The sequence below is a fragment of the Bidens hawaiensis genome, unplaced genomic scaffold (genome assembly GCF_021521415.1).
Source record: "Bidens hawaiensis isolate Kalapana, Puna unplaced genomic scaffold, B.hawaiensis_p1.1 tig00038715_1, whole genome shotgun sequence".
NCBI classification, from domain to species: Eukaryota; Viridiplantae; Streptophyta; class Magnoliopsida; order Asterales; family Asteraceae; genus Bidens; species Bidens hawaiensis.
Window position 1 is genome coordinate 101,941 of NW_027496817.1, and position 17,309 is coordinate 119,249.

Here is a 17,309-nt window from a genome sequence, read left to right on the forward strand (position 1 = left end):
AAAATCCGTTCTCGACTCTTTTTACTCATTTCTTGGACCAAGATCCCTTGTATAACTTGTATACATCTCTTGATCATGCAAGAGTCGGTTTCATCTCGGGTTTTCACCCGTCTTTCACATAGAAACTCATTTTACAAGATTTCAACCGTAAAATTTCATTCTAAACTCTTTTAACTCATCACTTGGATCAAGATCCTTTGTATAACTTGTATACATCACTAGATCATGCGAGAATCGGTTTCAACCCGGGTTTTCACCCATTTTTACATTTGAAACCTCCTTTTCTCAAGATCATGAAGTTAGAAACAAGATTCAAGCATCAAAACATGTGTTATACCTTGTAAATCTTGGTTGGAGATCAAGGAATTGGATGAAGATGGATGAGAGTTGAGAGAATTTGGAGTTGGGTGTTTAGAAAAAAAAAAGAAAATGAAATGTGTAGTGTGTGTGTATATGGCCGGCTCTATTGGTGATGTGGGGGGGGGGCCACATCTCAAACCATGGCCACACATTTGGATTACACAATCCGGATAATGTTGTGGATAGTCTGGTTCAGTTCGTTTCTCGTTTAAACTCGTAATTCGGCTTAAAACGAGCCTAAAATGGTCGTTTTTCGGGTTAAAATAAAATTTACATAAAACTGATTTAAAAACTTTAACAAACTTAAACCATGACGTTAAATGACTTAAAACATCGTATTGTCGGTCTTTGTGCATCTTTTTCGGTTTGATCGATCGTCTCTTGCTTGATTTGATGTTAAAGGTTTCGTTTATCGTACCGACGTACTAATAAATCGAAATCCTTTCTCTGTGCTATAATTCACTTATCCCGAAGCATTAATACTTCGTAAACATCACTAAACATTATATACTTCGTCTATAATGTAATTCCCGATTCGTTCGGGTTTCAATAATCGTTCATTGGTTAATTGTAATTCCAATACGATTCACTATATAATCGAGTATGATTCGTACTATGAATCATATATACTCGTATAAACGTACTATAACTCATATAATCAATATTAAATGACACGTAAATAGTATATACCGGCTAGGGTATACCTGGATTTGCCGGAATCGTTACACCAGATGCCATTCCCGATGGTACGTTGGATAATATGAGATTCTGGTTCTATGATTCTTTTACTACCACAGCTGTTGTCAAACTACAAAAAGGGAAAGGTCAATACCGTTTTGTTGACCCTAGGATTTGTTGAAGTTCCATAGAAGGATATCAAGACGCTTAGCACGTTTCAGATTGTTGCTGATGGTATTTTTGAAACAGCCGCTAAAGAATACACAAGGATGGTAGCATCTATCATCAATAACAAGTTTTGGGCGGGAGGGTTGAAGGATGCGGACATTGATTACATGGAGCAAGATTAAAGATAAAGCTACAAACCAAGGGGGAGATTGTTGTGCCAAGGTTTGTGGTTTGTACTTAATCTAGTGATTTCGGGCTTGGGATGCGGGTTACATGTAAACCGAGAACACTTATGTGTTCTCGGTGGGCTCTTGGTTGGTTGGGCCGGCCTTGTTGGTTGTTATGCCTATATATAGAGATGTGATGTATAGGGTAAAAGGTTGTTCATTCCTAGTATTTGTGATCTATCATTGTAAGTGCTTAAGCACCCGACGTATTCAATAATATACATGTGTTTTGAAGCAATTCCGTGTTACTTCTACTGTTCATACTTGTGTTCTTGAATCACCGAGTATTGGTATTCCGCACCAATACTCACTTGGTTGATATCATATTGTAGTGATCCAGATTCGGGACTTAGAGTATGATTGTCCCACAAAAAAAAGTCGGGTTCGTTGAGTCGAAAGGGCAAAATAAGGTCCAATTTGCAATAGTTGAGTCTAGTGCGAAGGTTATTTAAGCTGAGCGGGGTCGGAGGTCTACAACAGGTCAAGGGTTTGTTGACAGTGGGAGCGCGGGTTGTGTTCCAGGAACAATTAGAAAACAATGTAAGGTTTTGAAGACCGTTATCCCAACTGATAAAATATTTCCTAGGGAGCTCTAGCTGAAAGAGGAGGGTAGGAATAGTTCGCGGGTTATCTCTAGAAGTGGTGGATCGTGCATACCAGTTGAGATAGAGACGGGTCAGTTTTGGCTGATGAGTTGGAGCTCAGTGGAGCTCAACTTGCCCATCTGGTACTTAATCTTGAAGGAGTCGCTGTAACTATGGGGTAAGTCTTAACTTGTTTATGGGAAGTGGAAGCTTGGAAGACTTGTTAATAAATATTATTGATATTATTGATGACTGGGTTGCTTTGTGCTGAACGGTGGGCTGGAGTTTATCGTAACGGCATTGGGCGATTGATATTATTGATCCTCCATTTTGAAATTGTTCGTCGTGCTCTTGGCTATGAACCATCTTGCCTATGTAACGAAGGTTTTTCCAATTTGCAAAAAATGGTAATTGGTTCACGGACTCATTGTGAACCTTGGTTCATTTCAAGAACAATTAGCCTTACCTCTCCGTGGAAGAACAAGTTATCCTTTGTTTCGGAAACCATCCTACCTTTTCCTCTGTTGTGGAGGAAGCATGAGCTTACTTTGAACACCCCTGAACCTAAGACTAAGGTGCTTGATGCTAGCTTCCTCAAGATCCTTCGATCGGTATGCTACCAACTTTGAACTTTTCCAGAGGAGTTTCTAGTCTATTTAGTACCAAGTGGCCTAGTCGTCACACCGAACCTAAGATCTTTATGGATGATAAAGGTATGTTACATGTTTTTTTTAGCTTCTTTCGTGATTTAGGCTCAACCTTCACCTTCCCTATTGCAGAGGTCAGTGCTTTGGAGTTTCTTTCAATTGAAGATTTTTCTATTACTACTTTTTTCTCTTCTGAGGTTTCTCTCGACCACCCTAATGTGGTTGAGAACAATAAGGAGTTTCGTCAGTCTGGTGATTATGTGCCCACCTCAACCTCTTCTGGCCTTCCTCCCAAGGGGATTGTTAGGAAAGCTGCTCTTTCTTTTGTTCGAAGTAGCAAGATATTTAAGGTAACTTCTTCTCCTAACTCCACTTCTATTGATCCTATAGATTTGGATGATGATGTTGCTCTTGTTGCTTCAATCACTGGTTTTCCTTCTGCTGGTGCGAAGAAGCTCTCTAGAAGCCCTTTCCCTTCACCATTGAAGGTACCTTCCAAGCCAATCTTGTAAAGGACACTTCGGCTGCTATGCCTTAGAAAGTTCTTAAAACCACTACTAAGAAGTCAACTCCTGCAACCGCTGATAAGAAAGTGGAGAAGAACAAGGACGCCAGTGTTGAACCTCCTACTGTTGAGGTTGTTGTGGTGGAGAAAGTAAAAGGGACTGGTGTTGCTGGCCAGTCAAGTGGCGTTAAGGGTGCTTCTTCTAATAAAGCAACTTCCATATATGTTTTGTCTTGGGGGGTACGTAACCGTGATACGGTGAAGAGGCCATCCATTTGTCGGGTCCTTATACTTTATTGTATTCCCCCGCTGAGAAGGAAGTTGTTGAAGACTTAAGTGATAGTGAGGTTATGGGCAGGATTTTCCAATACTTGGCTTGCTTGGTTGCCCTTGTTTCAGATGGTATAGGATGGTGTAGTTATGCTACAGGAGATATCAAGAATATGGAGGATGAAAGGGCGAAGCTGAAGAGTGCCTTGGTTGAGGCAAATGAGAAGGTTGTGACCTTGACTGCTCATGAAAAAAGTTTGGTTCATGAGCTGCTTGTTGTTAAAGCTTTTGCCGAGGATGAGCGGAGCAAGGTGGAAGCTTACGCCAAGGGCTTTTATGAGCAGCGTCAAAAGGTCGATCAAGAAAGTAGCTATCTTATTGAAGAGAAGAAGAAGCTGGTTGCTGTGCATGAGAAGCTGGAGAATGAGAAGCAGAAGCCTGTTGATGAGAAGCTTGCTATCAATGTTACTATTGTTGATCTCCAAATCCACATTAATAAGATCCATTCTAAGAAACGCTAGATGTTTGAGCAAGGTATTCCTCATGTCGTTTCCTATGTCTTTCTTAGTTGTGAGTTAAATTCGGCCCTTGGTGAAATTTATACAAGGGCTATTGCTCATGGTCATCACCATGGCCTATCCATTAGTTATGAGGCAGGTAAGGCTGGTCGTCCCCTTGAAGGACTTACAAGCTATCGACCCCATGCTGCCACTGACTTTGCAGCCGCTGTGAGAGCAATGGAGATGAATACCTTCCCCTACCTTGAAGTTGTTGCTCGTTGTCATGATCTCTCTTTTTTGAATTTTCAAGGTATTGAGCCAGAAGGTCTCAAGAAGGAGCTTGCACATCAGGTAATTCAAGATATGGTTAGCAAGATTGTTGGAAAGGTAAATTCTGGTGAAGGTCATGGAGAGGATGAAGCTCATGTTGAAGCGTCTGCTTCGAGGATCCAGCTGACCAGGCAGCTAACAAAGATGATAAGGAAGTTGAGGTGACTCCTTCCCAAACTGATGATCCTGAGTGAACCCCTTCCCCTGCACGAGAAGTTGAGAGTACTCCTTTTCTTGACACCGCTGAAGCTTCCCAAGATGACTTTAATAAAAATGTTTAACATATTGTATGGGAACCTTTTTGGTGATGCACCAAGATCTTCTTGTGGTGAAGGTGATGACGCTACTGGTGATGAGTAGCTTGGTTATTTTTAAGCTTCGTGTGTGAAGCTTCTTTGTATTTTGGTTATGTAAGCCTATGTTGGCATAAACAATTTCTACTTTATCGTTGTGATGCATGTAGCACCTTCTTAAGGTGCCCTATATGTTTTTATGTATATCTCATAGTCTATCATATTAACTTGTGTTTTTCATGCTTGTTTGTTATTTTACTATGTCTTTGAAACTTCGTTAAGGAGGGATGCTGCAGACACCCTTCCTTAGCTTAGTAACTAAGAACCGATGCAAAGCTTATCTTATATGCTCGTCAGTCCACAAGATTTTACTTAACTCATTTTTTGTGGTATATTGTTACACAAGTCCTAAGCTTCTTGAGCTTATAAACTTGAACTAGTCTTTAGTACTTGTGGAGCAATTTTGTAAGAGATGTTCAATCTCGTTTCATGGGTATACTTTATTTCTAAGTGTTCCATGGAGTCGTATTATTTTAGGGACTCAACCTGTATACAAGAAGATATAGCGTCGTGTTACCTGTTTGGTGATATGGCCTACGAGCTCAACCCTTTACATAAGTAGGAACTACGCCGGACCTCATGGAGCCTAGTTTGGAGGTTCTCACCGTTATATAGGATAATAAACAAGTTTGTTACTCAAAATATAATATCATTCATTGATCTTTCCACTTACATCAAACTAAAATAACTACATATATTTATACAAGGATCAAGACTAGGAATTTCTTGAGGTGCTTATCACTCCAATGACGTGGCACTTTTTTCCCTTCTAGGTCATTAAGCTTGTAAGATCCGCCCTATGGGCTTCTTTGATGACAAAAGGACCTTCCCACTTGGGTCCCAACTTCCCTGTGTCTGACTGCTTGTTGGCCTCATTGTTTCTAAGAACCAAGTCACTGGGTTTGAGTACCTCCTTTCTTACCCTCATGTTGTAGAAGGCTTCCAGCTTCTTCTTGTACATGGCTTCCTTGATGGCAGCCTGTTTTTGGGCTTCTTCCAGGGGATAGAGGTTGAGCATAACCTCAGAGTCGTTAGCTTCTTCATTCATGTTTCTCACCCTTCTTTAATTGACCTCAATCTCAGTGGGGATGGTAGTTTCTGAGCCAAAGATTAGGCTGTAGGGTGTTTTGCTGTGACTTGTCTTCTCCGTGGTTGGGATAGCCCAAAGGACGCTTGGAAGCTCTTCTACCCAATTCTTGCCATACCTTCAAATCTTGCCTTAATGCCTTCAACGATGCTATGGTTCATTCGTTCAACATAGTTGTTGGAATGGGGGCATACTACTGAGCTAAACACTTGCTAATTTGCAGCTCCTTGAAGACTGAATGGGTTTTCAGTAAATTGCTTGCCATTATCCATCACTATTTCACCTGGCATCCCATATCTACAAATTATGTTTTTCCATACAAAGTTTATTACCTTCTTTCCTTTGATGGAAGCTAGGGGATTAACTTCTGGCCAGTTGGTGAAATAATCGACAGCTACTGGTAGGAATTTCACCTTCCCAACTGCTTCGGGGAAGGGACCAGCAATGTCCATTCCCCACTTGTAGAAGGGCCAAGAAGAAATAATGGGAACTAGGTTTTGCTTTGGGTTAGTTTTGACGGGAGCGTGGAGCTGAAAAGCTTCACATTTATGGATGACCTCTACGGAATCCATGTGCATTGTTGGCCAGTAGTACCAAAGGTTCATTAACCTATTTACTACCGACCTTGGACCGGAGTTTGTCCCTCAAATTCCTTGTGTACTTCCCTTACAAGATAGTTGCTCTAATATGGTCCCACACAGCGCTTCAAAGGGCTCAAATACCCCTTCTTGTATAGGACATTATCTTCTATCATTTATTGTTTAGCCTTAAGCTTCAGCTTTAGGGTTTCTCCTTCATTGGTGGGGAGCTTTCCTTCTTTGAGAAACTCTAAAATGGGGATCATCTAAGTGGTCCCTTGTTCTTCAATGATGTCTTTCACTTCTAGTTCCTCAATCGATAGGCTCTTCAAGACTTCCACCAGTACCTTCTTTGTTAAGTGGGTGAAGGTTAGGGAAGCCAACTTACTGAGGGCATCATCTTGCTTATTCCGAATTCTGGACACTTATGTTAAGGTGCAGCTTTTGAATTCCTTTATGAGCTCTTTGACCAGCTACTTATATTTCATCATTGAAGGTTCCCTTGCTATAAATTCATTATTTACTTGGTTAGCCACCAGTCTTGAATCAATAAAGGCGCTTAGTTCCTAGATCTTCATTACTTTTGCTAGGCAGATCCCTGTAATCAAAGTTTCATATTCAGCTTCATTGTTAGTACATGGAAACCCTATCAGAGCAGGTTCACCTTCTTCTAACTCGTTCACCTACATAGGTTCTTCTGGTGTTTCGATTAGATGTTGGCCAAGATCTGACCTTTGTTTCCTTTCTAGGCTCGTATGCTATGTTGTGTTCAACTAAGCCAATTGTCCATTTGGCTAGCCTTCCTACTGTTTCTGGCTTGTCTGTGACCACCTTCATCTGATGAGCTTGGAAGTATCTTCGTAGCCTTTTGGCTATGTGAACGAGTGCTAGGGTTAGCTTCTCAATGGGCGTGTAATTGATTTTAGCTTCTCTTAGTGCCTTGCTGATGAAGTATACTTGGACTTGGTTTTTGTCACGTTCCACAAAAAGCATTGAGCTAATAGCTTCCCTCCCTATAGAGAGATAAACTGTAATTACTTCTCAAGCTTAAGGAGCTTCCAGAGCAGGCAAAGAGGCTAGATGCTGCTTCAGGGCTAGGAAAGCAACTTCTGTCACATTAGTCCATTAAGAATCTTTCTTGTCATTACAATTCTTTAAAGTTTTAAAGACGGGTAAGGATTTTTCTACTAATTTGAAAGAAATAGTTTTAGCGCGACAATCTTACCATTGAGACTTTGAACCTGCTTCTTTGTTTTTGGAGAATGTAAATTAAGAACAACTTGTACCTTACTTGGTTAGCTTTTATGCTTTGTTTATCAATTAAGTGACCCAATAATTTACCTTCTTCGAATCCAAGTGAGAATTTTCCTGGATTAAGCTTCATGTTGATGCTTCCAAGATTTCGAAATGTTTCTTCATTGTCATTGAGCATTTTTTTCTCACTTTTGCTTTTTATGACCAAGTCATCAACATAAGCTTCCATGTTCTTTCCAATTTTATTCAAGAAGGTTTTGTCGATCAATCGTTGGTACGTAGCCCGAGCATTCTTCAAGCTAAAGGGCATCTTCTTGTAGCAAAAGATCCCTTATCGGTGTGGAATGTGGTCTTCTCTTCGTCTTCAGCCTTCATTAAGATCTGGTGGTAGCCCTTGAAAGCGTCCAATAAGCATTTGTATTGGAAGCCTGTAAGGGAATCTACCTTCTAGTCAATCTCTGGTAGGGATAGTTATCCTTGGGACAAGCTTTGTTAAGATCCTTGAAATCCATACACATTCGCCAAGATCCATCAGATATTTTGACTATAACTGGGTTAGCAATCCAAGAATGGTATCTTACCTCTAGGAGTATGATGGATTTGACAAGCTTATCCACCTCGTTATAGGCAGCTAAGCTTCTTTTAGCAGCCAGGATTCTCTTCTTTTGATTGAATGGTTTATGTGTGGGTGAGATGTTCAAGGAATGTTCAGCATATTCCCCTGAAACCCCTGTCATATCTTTTGGACACCATGTAAAAACATCTTTACTTTTTTGTAATAAAGTTACAAGCTTACTCACGGTCTGACAGGGAAGCTTACTATTGACTTTGATGGTTTGTTCAAGGTAAGCTGGGTTGATGCTTATTTCCTGCACAAGGTCATCTTCTATGTCTTCATTGAGCTCCATGATTCTTCTGCAGCACCTATGAGTAAAGCTTCTTGCGTTGGTACCATCGTAGCTATTCCTCATGTGGTGGGGAATTTCATCATGCCATGAGTTGTGGACACCACTGCATTGAAGTTGCAATTCAGGTTCTTCTGATAGTATATTATAGTTAGATGGGTACCTGACCGCTATGAAGGTAAGCTTCTCAACTTGAGACAAGTCTCCATCTCTCAACCGAACGCCCAACGTGAGCTCCCGAGGGGGACTACCTTCTTTCTAGTGAAACTTTTAAGAGAGTTGTTGGTTTGTTGGAGTTGATTCTTGATTTCTTAAGGGAGCTTTAGGAAACATCTTTCATACATTACCTTTGTTGCCGCCCCATAGTACGTGTAAGCTTTGTCTATGGGGTAGCCATTAAGCTCAGCTTCTACAATGACTGGAGTTGTGACTTTGTTATGAGGATTGGTCGGAGGGGAAGCATATGCTCTGTTGGTTCCATGCGAGCATTTGTTTCCTCTTGTTACAGATCTTTATCATGTTCACTCCGAACACCTTCTTTTCGCCCCTTTACCTTTTTTGGATCCTTGAGTAGGTGAGCTAACTCACCACTTTTATCAACATATTCAATACGCTTCTTCACTTGGAAACAATCATTGGTATGGTGCCCAATGTCGTTATAGAAGGCACAAAACTTGCATGCAACCCGCTTGCTTGTTGGTTTGGACAATGGATGGGAAGGATGAAAGTTGTGCTTGACCTCTTCATAGGCCAGGATCTCTTGTGAAGTTTTAGTTAGCACATAGAAAATCAACTTGTCTAAGTGGGGTTATAAAACAATGTTTTATATTATAAAAGTTCTAAAAAGTGAAATATGGATGGGAAAAAATACCCCATATGTTGGGGGTTTTAACAAAGAAGTTGGATTCCATTAATCAATTGGACTAAAATCATTAAAAATTAAAACTTTAATGACCAAAATTGTTAAGAGTTTGACGATTGGACCAGATAGTTAAAACAAGGACCAAACCGGCCATTCTCTCTTTATTTTGTTATTTAAAGTTGTTAAGAAAAATCTAATAACTAAAAAAAAGAACACTATAGTAATAAACAAATATGGTTAAAATCGGAAAAGCCGAACCAATAAACATCCAAACCGCTAAAATCAGTAGCCCGCTAACCTGTCATCCTACCCAACACGATAGGTTTTTTATCTATTCTCAAAATCGTAGTTAGTGGTTTAATGAGAATATTCATTAACGCCAGCAAATCTAGACTGTAAACACCGCTAAATGCATTGGTTCTTCATAGCTAAATATAAAAATTGAACTTACTTGAAGATGGGAAGTCGAGTCTTGTGCGTTTTTCTTGCTATAATGGTGGTCAATTTCCTAAGCATTTGAAAAATGTCCTTCTCTTCAGCCTCGCTGCTACCAAAAGTTAATCTAAAAATAATATCCGAAGTTAGTTGCATGAATTCTTCTAAAACTTCGATCTATTTTCCTCCGTATTGTTTTACATCTTTGTAGCATCTCATCGACACGCTCAACCATTACAGAGTCATATCCTACAAACGAGTGATAGTGTCTAGTATTCAAATCGCACTTTTAGAAATCAAGTAGGATTTTAGAGTTACTGACACCTACCCTTAGACTCTCGCCATGGAATACGTGCAATGCAAGTTTTCTTATTTTTATCCATTTTTCACCACTTGATACCACAAGACCATCACCTAACAATATGTAAATATCCTTCAACATCATCATTATCGTTGACAACCTCTTTTAGAATTATCCGTTGTCACAATCTCAGGTTTTGACCTGCTTATTGATTAAAGAAGCAATAATCTGTGTTTAATGTTTGAACTTACCTATTGCGTATTTATGCTCAAATTCATATAAAAAATGTGCATCTCACTTAATTATACTAAACATAATTATTTGATACATGTTTATATCTTTAGTGGTTTGTTTATATCTTTAATGCATAAATATGAAAATAAACAAATAAATAAATAAACTTTAAATAGGTCATGAACTCAAGATGAAACTGTAGCTTGCTGTCGTTACGGGTTCTATATGTCAAACCTATAAAATATAAAGGATGATGAGTTTGATAGTAGCATTTACCAATACCAGGCAGTGGTGGATTGATGCGATGTGGAGGTATAAGAAAAACTTGTTAAGTTTTCGAAGGTTTTATTCACATAATGTCTAGTTTTAAATTTATAAAAAATATTATTATCTTAACTAAACCACACACAAATAGACAAGTGTACCTATCGTATATGTATTAAAGTATAGGTAAGAACCAAGTATTGATCTACGGACACACTTATTGATTTTTACTACTAAATCGTTGTATTTATTTCAATCGAAAGTGAATATCATTTTGGTTTTGGTTTTGGTTTTGGTAAATGAGTTTAAACAAATTTAAGACATAAACTAAAAGACAATATTTTTCAGGTGTTTATATTTTAGATAGAAAGAAGATCAAATATAGAAGTGTATTATCTTGGTTCGTTTTTAGGAATCTTAACTTATCAACCAAACCCTCACAAGAATGGTGATTTCTCAACAAATCATCAAGCTCGGAATCTTGGTGTCTATTTTAAGGTTCGCCAAGGCTTTACAAGACTAGCAATTTATCGGCTTATCATCAAGCTTAGCACTTGGGGTATCTTTTAAGAGTATTTTAATATTTCTCATTAAGTGATAATTGCAACATAATCATTAATTATTAAAAACCAATCACAAGTTTTACTATCATTATTAAACTTCAATTAATATTCATTATAAACAAGATGATATTACGGAAGTTTCGTCACTAATGAACATAATGATAATTATCAAAGTAGTAGATAAACACGATCAAATTGAAACAATCTAACCAATTTGGATGAGTAATATTTGATGTTAATGACTTCTTCGAAAAGCTTAATCTCCTTAATCTTCAAAGGTTAGATGGATGATATTAATTGCTTATTAATGGTGGTGAAAAGAGGTAACTGAAGTGGAGTAAATGGTGTATTGAGGTGTATTAAATGAAGAAGATAAGCTTTCAATTTATATGCTGAATAAAACGGTTGTGCTAAGAAAGGTACGACCATGTCGTCATTTTTTTCATGCTGCTTTGATTGTTCTTTGTCAGATCGTACAGCTCAAGTTAACATGGTTGTGTTAAGCAAGGCATGGCCGTGTTGAGTTCCAAAGTAGTCCAAATTTCACCAGTTTTGTCATTTTCTCTTGTACCGAAGGCATGGTTGTGTTTTGGGAAGGCATGTGCATGTTTTGCTTCAGAATCTTCTATTTTTTTCTTTTTCTCTTGTTCTTGATAACATGGGTGTTTTGGTTAACATGGTCATGTCTAAATTCATGATTCTTGTCTTTACTACGTATGCTCTAGGCATGGCAATGCCTTGATTCACCATTGGATGTGTTGAGTCAGTTTTCACCGTTTATATCTGTTTTCTTCATAAGTCAGCTTTCCTTATGACTATATTTACCTATAGATAGAAATTATAAACATTAGTGGTTATTTATTCTAATATAGTTGCCAAAATTACGCTTATTTGGGGATATTTTTGTGCTGAAAATATGTATAAATTCTTATACATCACTGATCTAGACGGAAATTTCAGGGGTAACTTTCAAAAAAAATTTTACCGTATTTCATACAATGTAAACAATTTTTTTACCGTACTTCATACAATAACCGATTTTTTCCGTATTTCGTATAATAATTTTTTTTAACTTGTCGTTGGACCGATATCATCATTTTATTGAAATTTTTGTTTTAACGTTTAGAAGATTGCTAATAAGATTTTTCTGTTTTTTTATTTTTCAAATTCCCCAATTTTAGGAAAAAAAAAATTCAAACCCTTAATCCCAATTCAATTTCAGTTTACATTGTCCAAATATCCAATAAACCATAATCAATCATTCAAATATTCAATTGCTCATAACAAATCCAAATTAATGATTTATATAAACAAATTAGCAATTACAAAAGTAGAAGAATACCTAAATTGAACAAGTAAAAGCCAACCCGTGGAAGAGGTACTGAGGGAACTCCAGTCGTCGGCTACTCGGTGGCAACGTGGAGGTTTGGTGACCGGAGGAGGGTAATGTGGGGTGGAAACAGCGTGGGTTGGACATTTACTGAATGAAACTTTGTTTTGTTGAATGTTGATGTACGTCCGGTATGGTCCAATTGTCCAAGCATAAGAGAACGAACAATGGTTTTATTTGGTTTCTGCTTTAATTTGTTTCGCTTAAAACTTTAATTGAGCTTTAATTTGTTTTTGATTTTAATTTGGTTGGGTTTTAAACAAATAAGGGTAACGTTATATTTTTTTCAGGGGTAGAGAATACGAAAACTAACTAAATAAAAAATATTACACTACCGACAAAAAGTTGAGGGGTAACGGAGGCTACCCCTAATTATAAGATATGTCCGCCACTGGTACCAGGTCATCTCGTCGTTACTGTATGTATTAATCCATGCTGGACTTTCGGACCAACATTAAGATCAAAACCTTCCAACGGTCTTTCGCCTGACAATTTCTTTATGTTCAAGATTTCTTTGTTATTTGGAATATTGGGTTTTAATAATCCCTATTCATTTTATCGCCACTGACGGTCCCAAATTCAAAAAAGTTGGCCCCAATGGTCCCCCGTTAAATATGACTTAACGGCGTTATAGTTTCTTCTGAATTTCAAACCAATGTTTTAGGGTTTTTTATCGTTAGGAGGATACGAGTCGATTGGTGTAAAACTTAGTTCGAAACAGTGCTTCAAAATGACGAAACAATGATTCAATTCGGATGTTTGAAATTACAATTAACCAAAATTAAGTCGTTTGGATCATTGTTTGAAGCTAAGTTTTATATCATTCGACTCGTATCTTCCTTCAGATTAATAGCCCTAAAAAGTTTGTTTAAAATTCGGAAAAAAGTTTAACGTCGTTAAGTCCTTTTTAACGGGGGACCATTGGGGGGGCAACTTTTTTGAAATTGAGACCGTCAGTAGCAATAAAATAAATAGGGATTATTATTGGTCACTATCATTTAATAAGGATTATTAAAATCCAATATTCCTTGTTATTTTCATGCAAGAGTCTATATGAAAGCCCACAAATAAAGGTCACCGAGTGAAAATGGCATTTCAAAGTATCTCATGAGATGGGTTAAAGGGTTAAAGTAAAAAAGACATAGTTTTTTAAAACTAGAAAAAATAGATTTATGTCATTGAATCAAGAATCTAGTGGTTAAGATTAGTTATTTTAAATATACCATATACTTTCTTAATAGTGGTTGGTGGCACGACCACATGGTTTCACACCCACATGCAGTGGCGGAGCCACCTTATCACTACCGGGTTCGACTGAGGTTTATATATAACATATAGTGTCGAAATAACGAGGGAATCCATTCTTTTCGGCCAGCGAACCCTATCGTTTTAAAAAATATTCGAACCCATTAATTATGAAAAATGTAGTTATATTTTTAGTAATGAATATTCTTTTTATAAAATATAAGAAGCTTTTAAAAAACCCTATAAAAATTATTAACAAGCATTATCTACGGGCCAATAATAACTCATATATAGATTATTAAAAAGTCCAAAATTACTCATAAAATGGGTCAATAAGCCCAACTCAATTAACATTTTTAAACATAATACCTAAATAAAAATAAATAAATAGATAAAAACATCGGTCATCGCCTCAGCAACCGGTCAGCTTCTTTTTATCGACCAAACGACAGTTGCCCTATTACCTTCGCCGGTTCGCCTCAAGGTTCCAACGATCGCCAACAGCCAATATCCGTTGGTCTACATTTAAGAAATCTTTTTCTTCAATGAAGCACGTGAAGACGAATTTGCGTAATTATTTGGGTGACGATTATATGAATGATGTTTTTATTCGTTATGTTCTTTTTTAAAGTCGTGATTGAAGATCTGTTTTCAAAACATAAAAACGCGTATGGAACAATTATAATATGTAATATTTGTTTATTTAATATGACTTTGTATTTTATTGAATATTAACAATATAATTTTGTTATGATTGTGATATTGCTTTTTATTTATCTGGCCCAATGATTAACTCGACCCAATCCATTCAGCCCGAAAACTTTGACGTTGGAATTAAAATCAAGCTTCAAAAAATCTCGAACCCATAAAAAAAATTCCTGACTCTGTCACTACCATATGATATTTTAATTCTAAATAGAAACTATTTATTCTTATTTGAATTTTTCTAATATCCCACTCCATAATTTATGTAAAACATATAGGTTATAATTAGTAATTTAGTCTAGTTAAATAAGTTGAAAATAAACTAATTCATTATTGAAATATATAAAAACTAAAACATTCATTAGAACTTTCTCATTGGCAACCCAATTGTGGGTTGGTTGTCATATGACATTAAATAAAATAAAAAAAATATCCTTTATAGTGATTCTCACAAACCGGTTCACCAAAACAAACTAATTTACAAACCATTTTTATGTCATGTGTAATGTAATTACTAGTCCATGTTTTTTTTATCATATTTCCTTTTTTTATTTACAACTAATATAGTATACAAATTGGTTTTTGTTTAATAACTTAAATTGTTAGTTTAAAAATAATCTAAAAACACAATCGTGTTTATTTTTTCTTAAACACTTCGATATAAATTTTATTAAAAACGAGGTTCTTTCATAAATATGTATCTTTTTCCTTATTAGTTTTCCGATATAATATTATTTTTTCGTAAACTTATTATTTAAAGTTTTATTTTTTATGCATTTTAAATAGTCATAAATTATATCCATATAACAAAAATATTGGTTGAGGTTAGGTTATGAGTTATGAATGAGAGTGAAAATTTAAATTAGGTTGGGTGGATTTTTTGATAAGAGATAAATTAGTTTTTATTAAAAGCTTGGTTTGGGTGGTTAGGATGACAATAAAAATGGTCTTAATAGGTTCATATAATGGAATCAAACAAATATGTGTTCACCTCCGGAAAAAAGTCTCAAATCGATTTAAATATTTCCATTTTATGTGATCCATTCGTAATGTCTTGTAGTCAAACATATATGCACAAGTTTGTGCCCATGATTGCTTTTGGCATGATCTAAATAGTTTTCCATTTGTTTGTTAGTTCAAAAGCAATGATAAGTTGCCCCTCCATTGATGGTTCTTGTCGCTTCAATCACTTACTTGAAATCTGTGGAGTCTAGTAATATTCTTCAACTTTGTTGAAACTGTTTACACAAAACTCAAAAGGCATATGGACCATTGAAACTGATCAAAAAGTAGTGGTGTTACTTTTGAGTAATGAACTTGCCTTTTTAGTTTTGTTTTTTAACTAAAAAAAACACACATTAGTAAAATTCACTTATTGTCCGTCTCGTGCGACATGAGTCTACACTGATTTAGTGCGGATAAACGTCACATGCCACTAAGGACATCAATTCTTGACACAACATGAAAAGAACAAGTTTTGGGTCGGCTGACACAACCCGTTTACTTAAACATGTCAATTCAAACATGATTTATTTAAATAGCGGGTCAACGACTTAACCCAAACACGATCCACTAAAAATAGATTTGACTTGTTAATCTGTTTAAGAGTTTTTAAGAAAGTTAATCTTATGATTTCATAGAAGAAAATTACTAAAATTTATAGTTAAATATTATGATTTATAATTTCTATATAAATATTAACTTTTAAAAATGAAATCAAATTCCCTTTTAACCATCTTATTGATCTCTTCTTCGCTACAAATATTGAGCTAAATAATAAATATATAAACCTAGGTTTGTTAAATAGAGATGATAGATATATACATTAAAACAATTAAAATAACATATATTACAAAAATGTTTCATATGAATCGAAGTAATTAAAATATTCAAATGAGTGTTAAGTGACAATGTATTATTCATATTGACAAATGAACATAAAATGAGTAAATGACACGATTTTATATTAAATGAGTCAGGTTAGTGTCGAAGAATTTAACCTGTCAAACTAAACACAATTTGATTTTGTGAGAATGTTTTGCTATATGAGATCTTGTAATTTTATTTAAAACCTCCCTTTTTAATGAAAAACTTCTTTTCCGAATTTGAGGTGGCTTGCGAACTATAAATTTACTCTCTATGAAATATTGGTGTTGGTTTTGTATAAAGTGTAAAATCAGTGGTGCAAATATATTAGAGCCGTTGAAAACAAAGATTATTATATTTATACGTTACAAACACATAATCATTACTATATTAATGCCGCACCCTCTAAACTTTTTCATTCTTATACTCTAAATGACAATGGAGTAAAGAAATCAAATTGTATAATAAAGTCTCTTTTAACAATTTGAAACTTTTAACACTTTACTAGACGTGTAACTTTTCTTTTCTCTCTTATTATTGATAACATAACTAGTCTGTCATTTCCCTCTCAAGTTAAGGACGGAAACGACCCAAGTGTTTGCAACAATTTTGTAGCAACATTAGCAATCTGACCGTTCGTTGATATAAACTGCACGCAAAGATTTCCGTATCCAACCTATTCTCGAACAAATTGAGTGGCTGCTACAGTGCTTTGTTGGTTGGCATTTCATGACTGTTCGTTGTTTACCTTCATATGTTGTGATGAAAACACTATGGCTGCACTTCCAAATGTTTCCTGATATCACTTAAGAACTAGTGCATCGGTAGTTAAGCTTAAACACAATGCAGAGCTAATGTCCAAAGATTACAAGTAAAATTAAAATCATTTTCCAAATCAACATTTAAGGTATAATTTAACATTAACTAGTACTGATGACCAAAATATTACAGTTTCATGCTTAATGACTTGTTAGACATTAGATAAGACATGTTATTAG

General features: G+C 36.1%; 1 protein-coding gene across 1 annotated transcript; it reads right to left on the minus strand.

Annotated features, from left to right (window-relative positions):
- Positions 1-5,921: 5,921 nt before the first annotated feature.
- Positions 5,922-6,287, minus strand: LOC143590659 (uncharacterized). The gene has a single exon (XM_077071078.1). The coding sequence runs from the start codon at positions 6,285-6,287 to the stop codon at positions 5,922-5,924; it is 366 nt and encodes a 121-aa protein (XP_076927193.1).
- Positions 6,288-17,309: the final 11,022 nt, after the last annotated feature.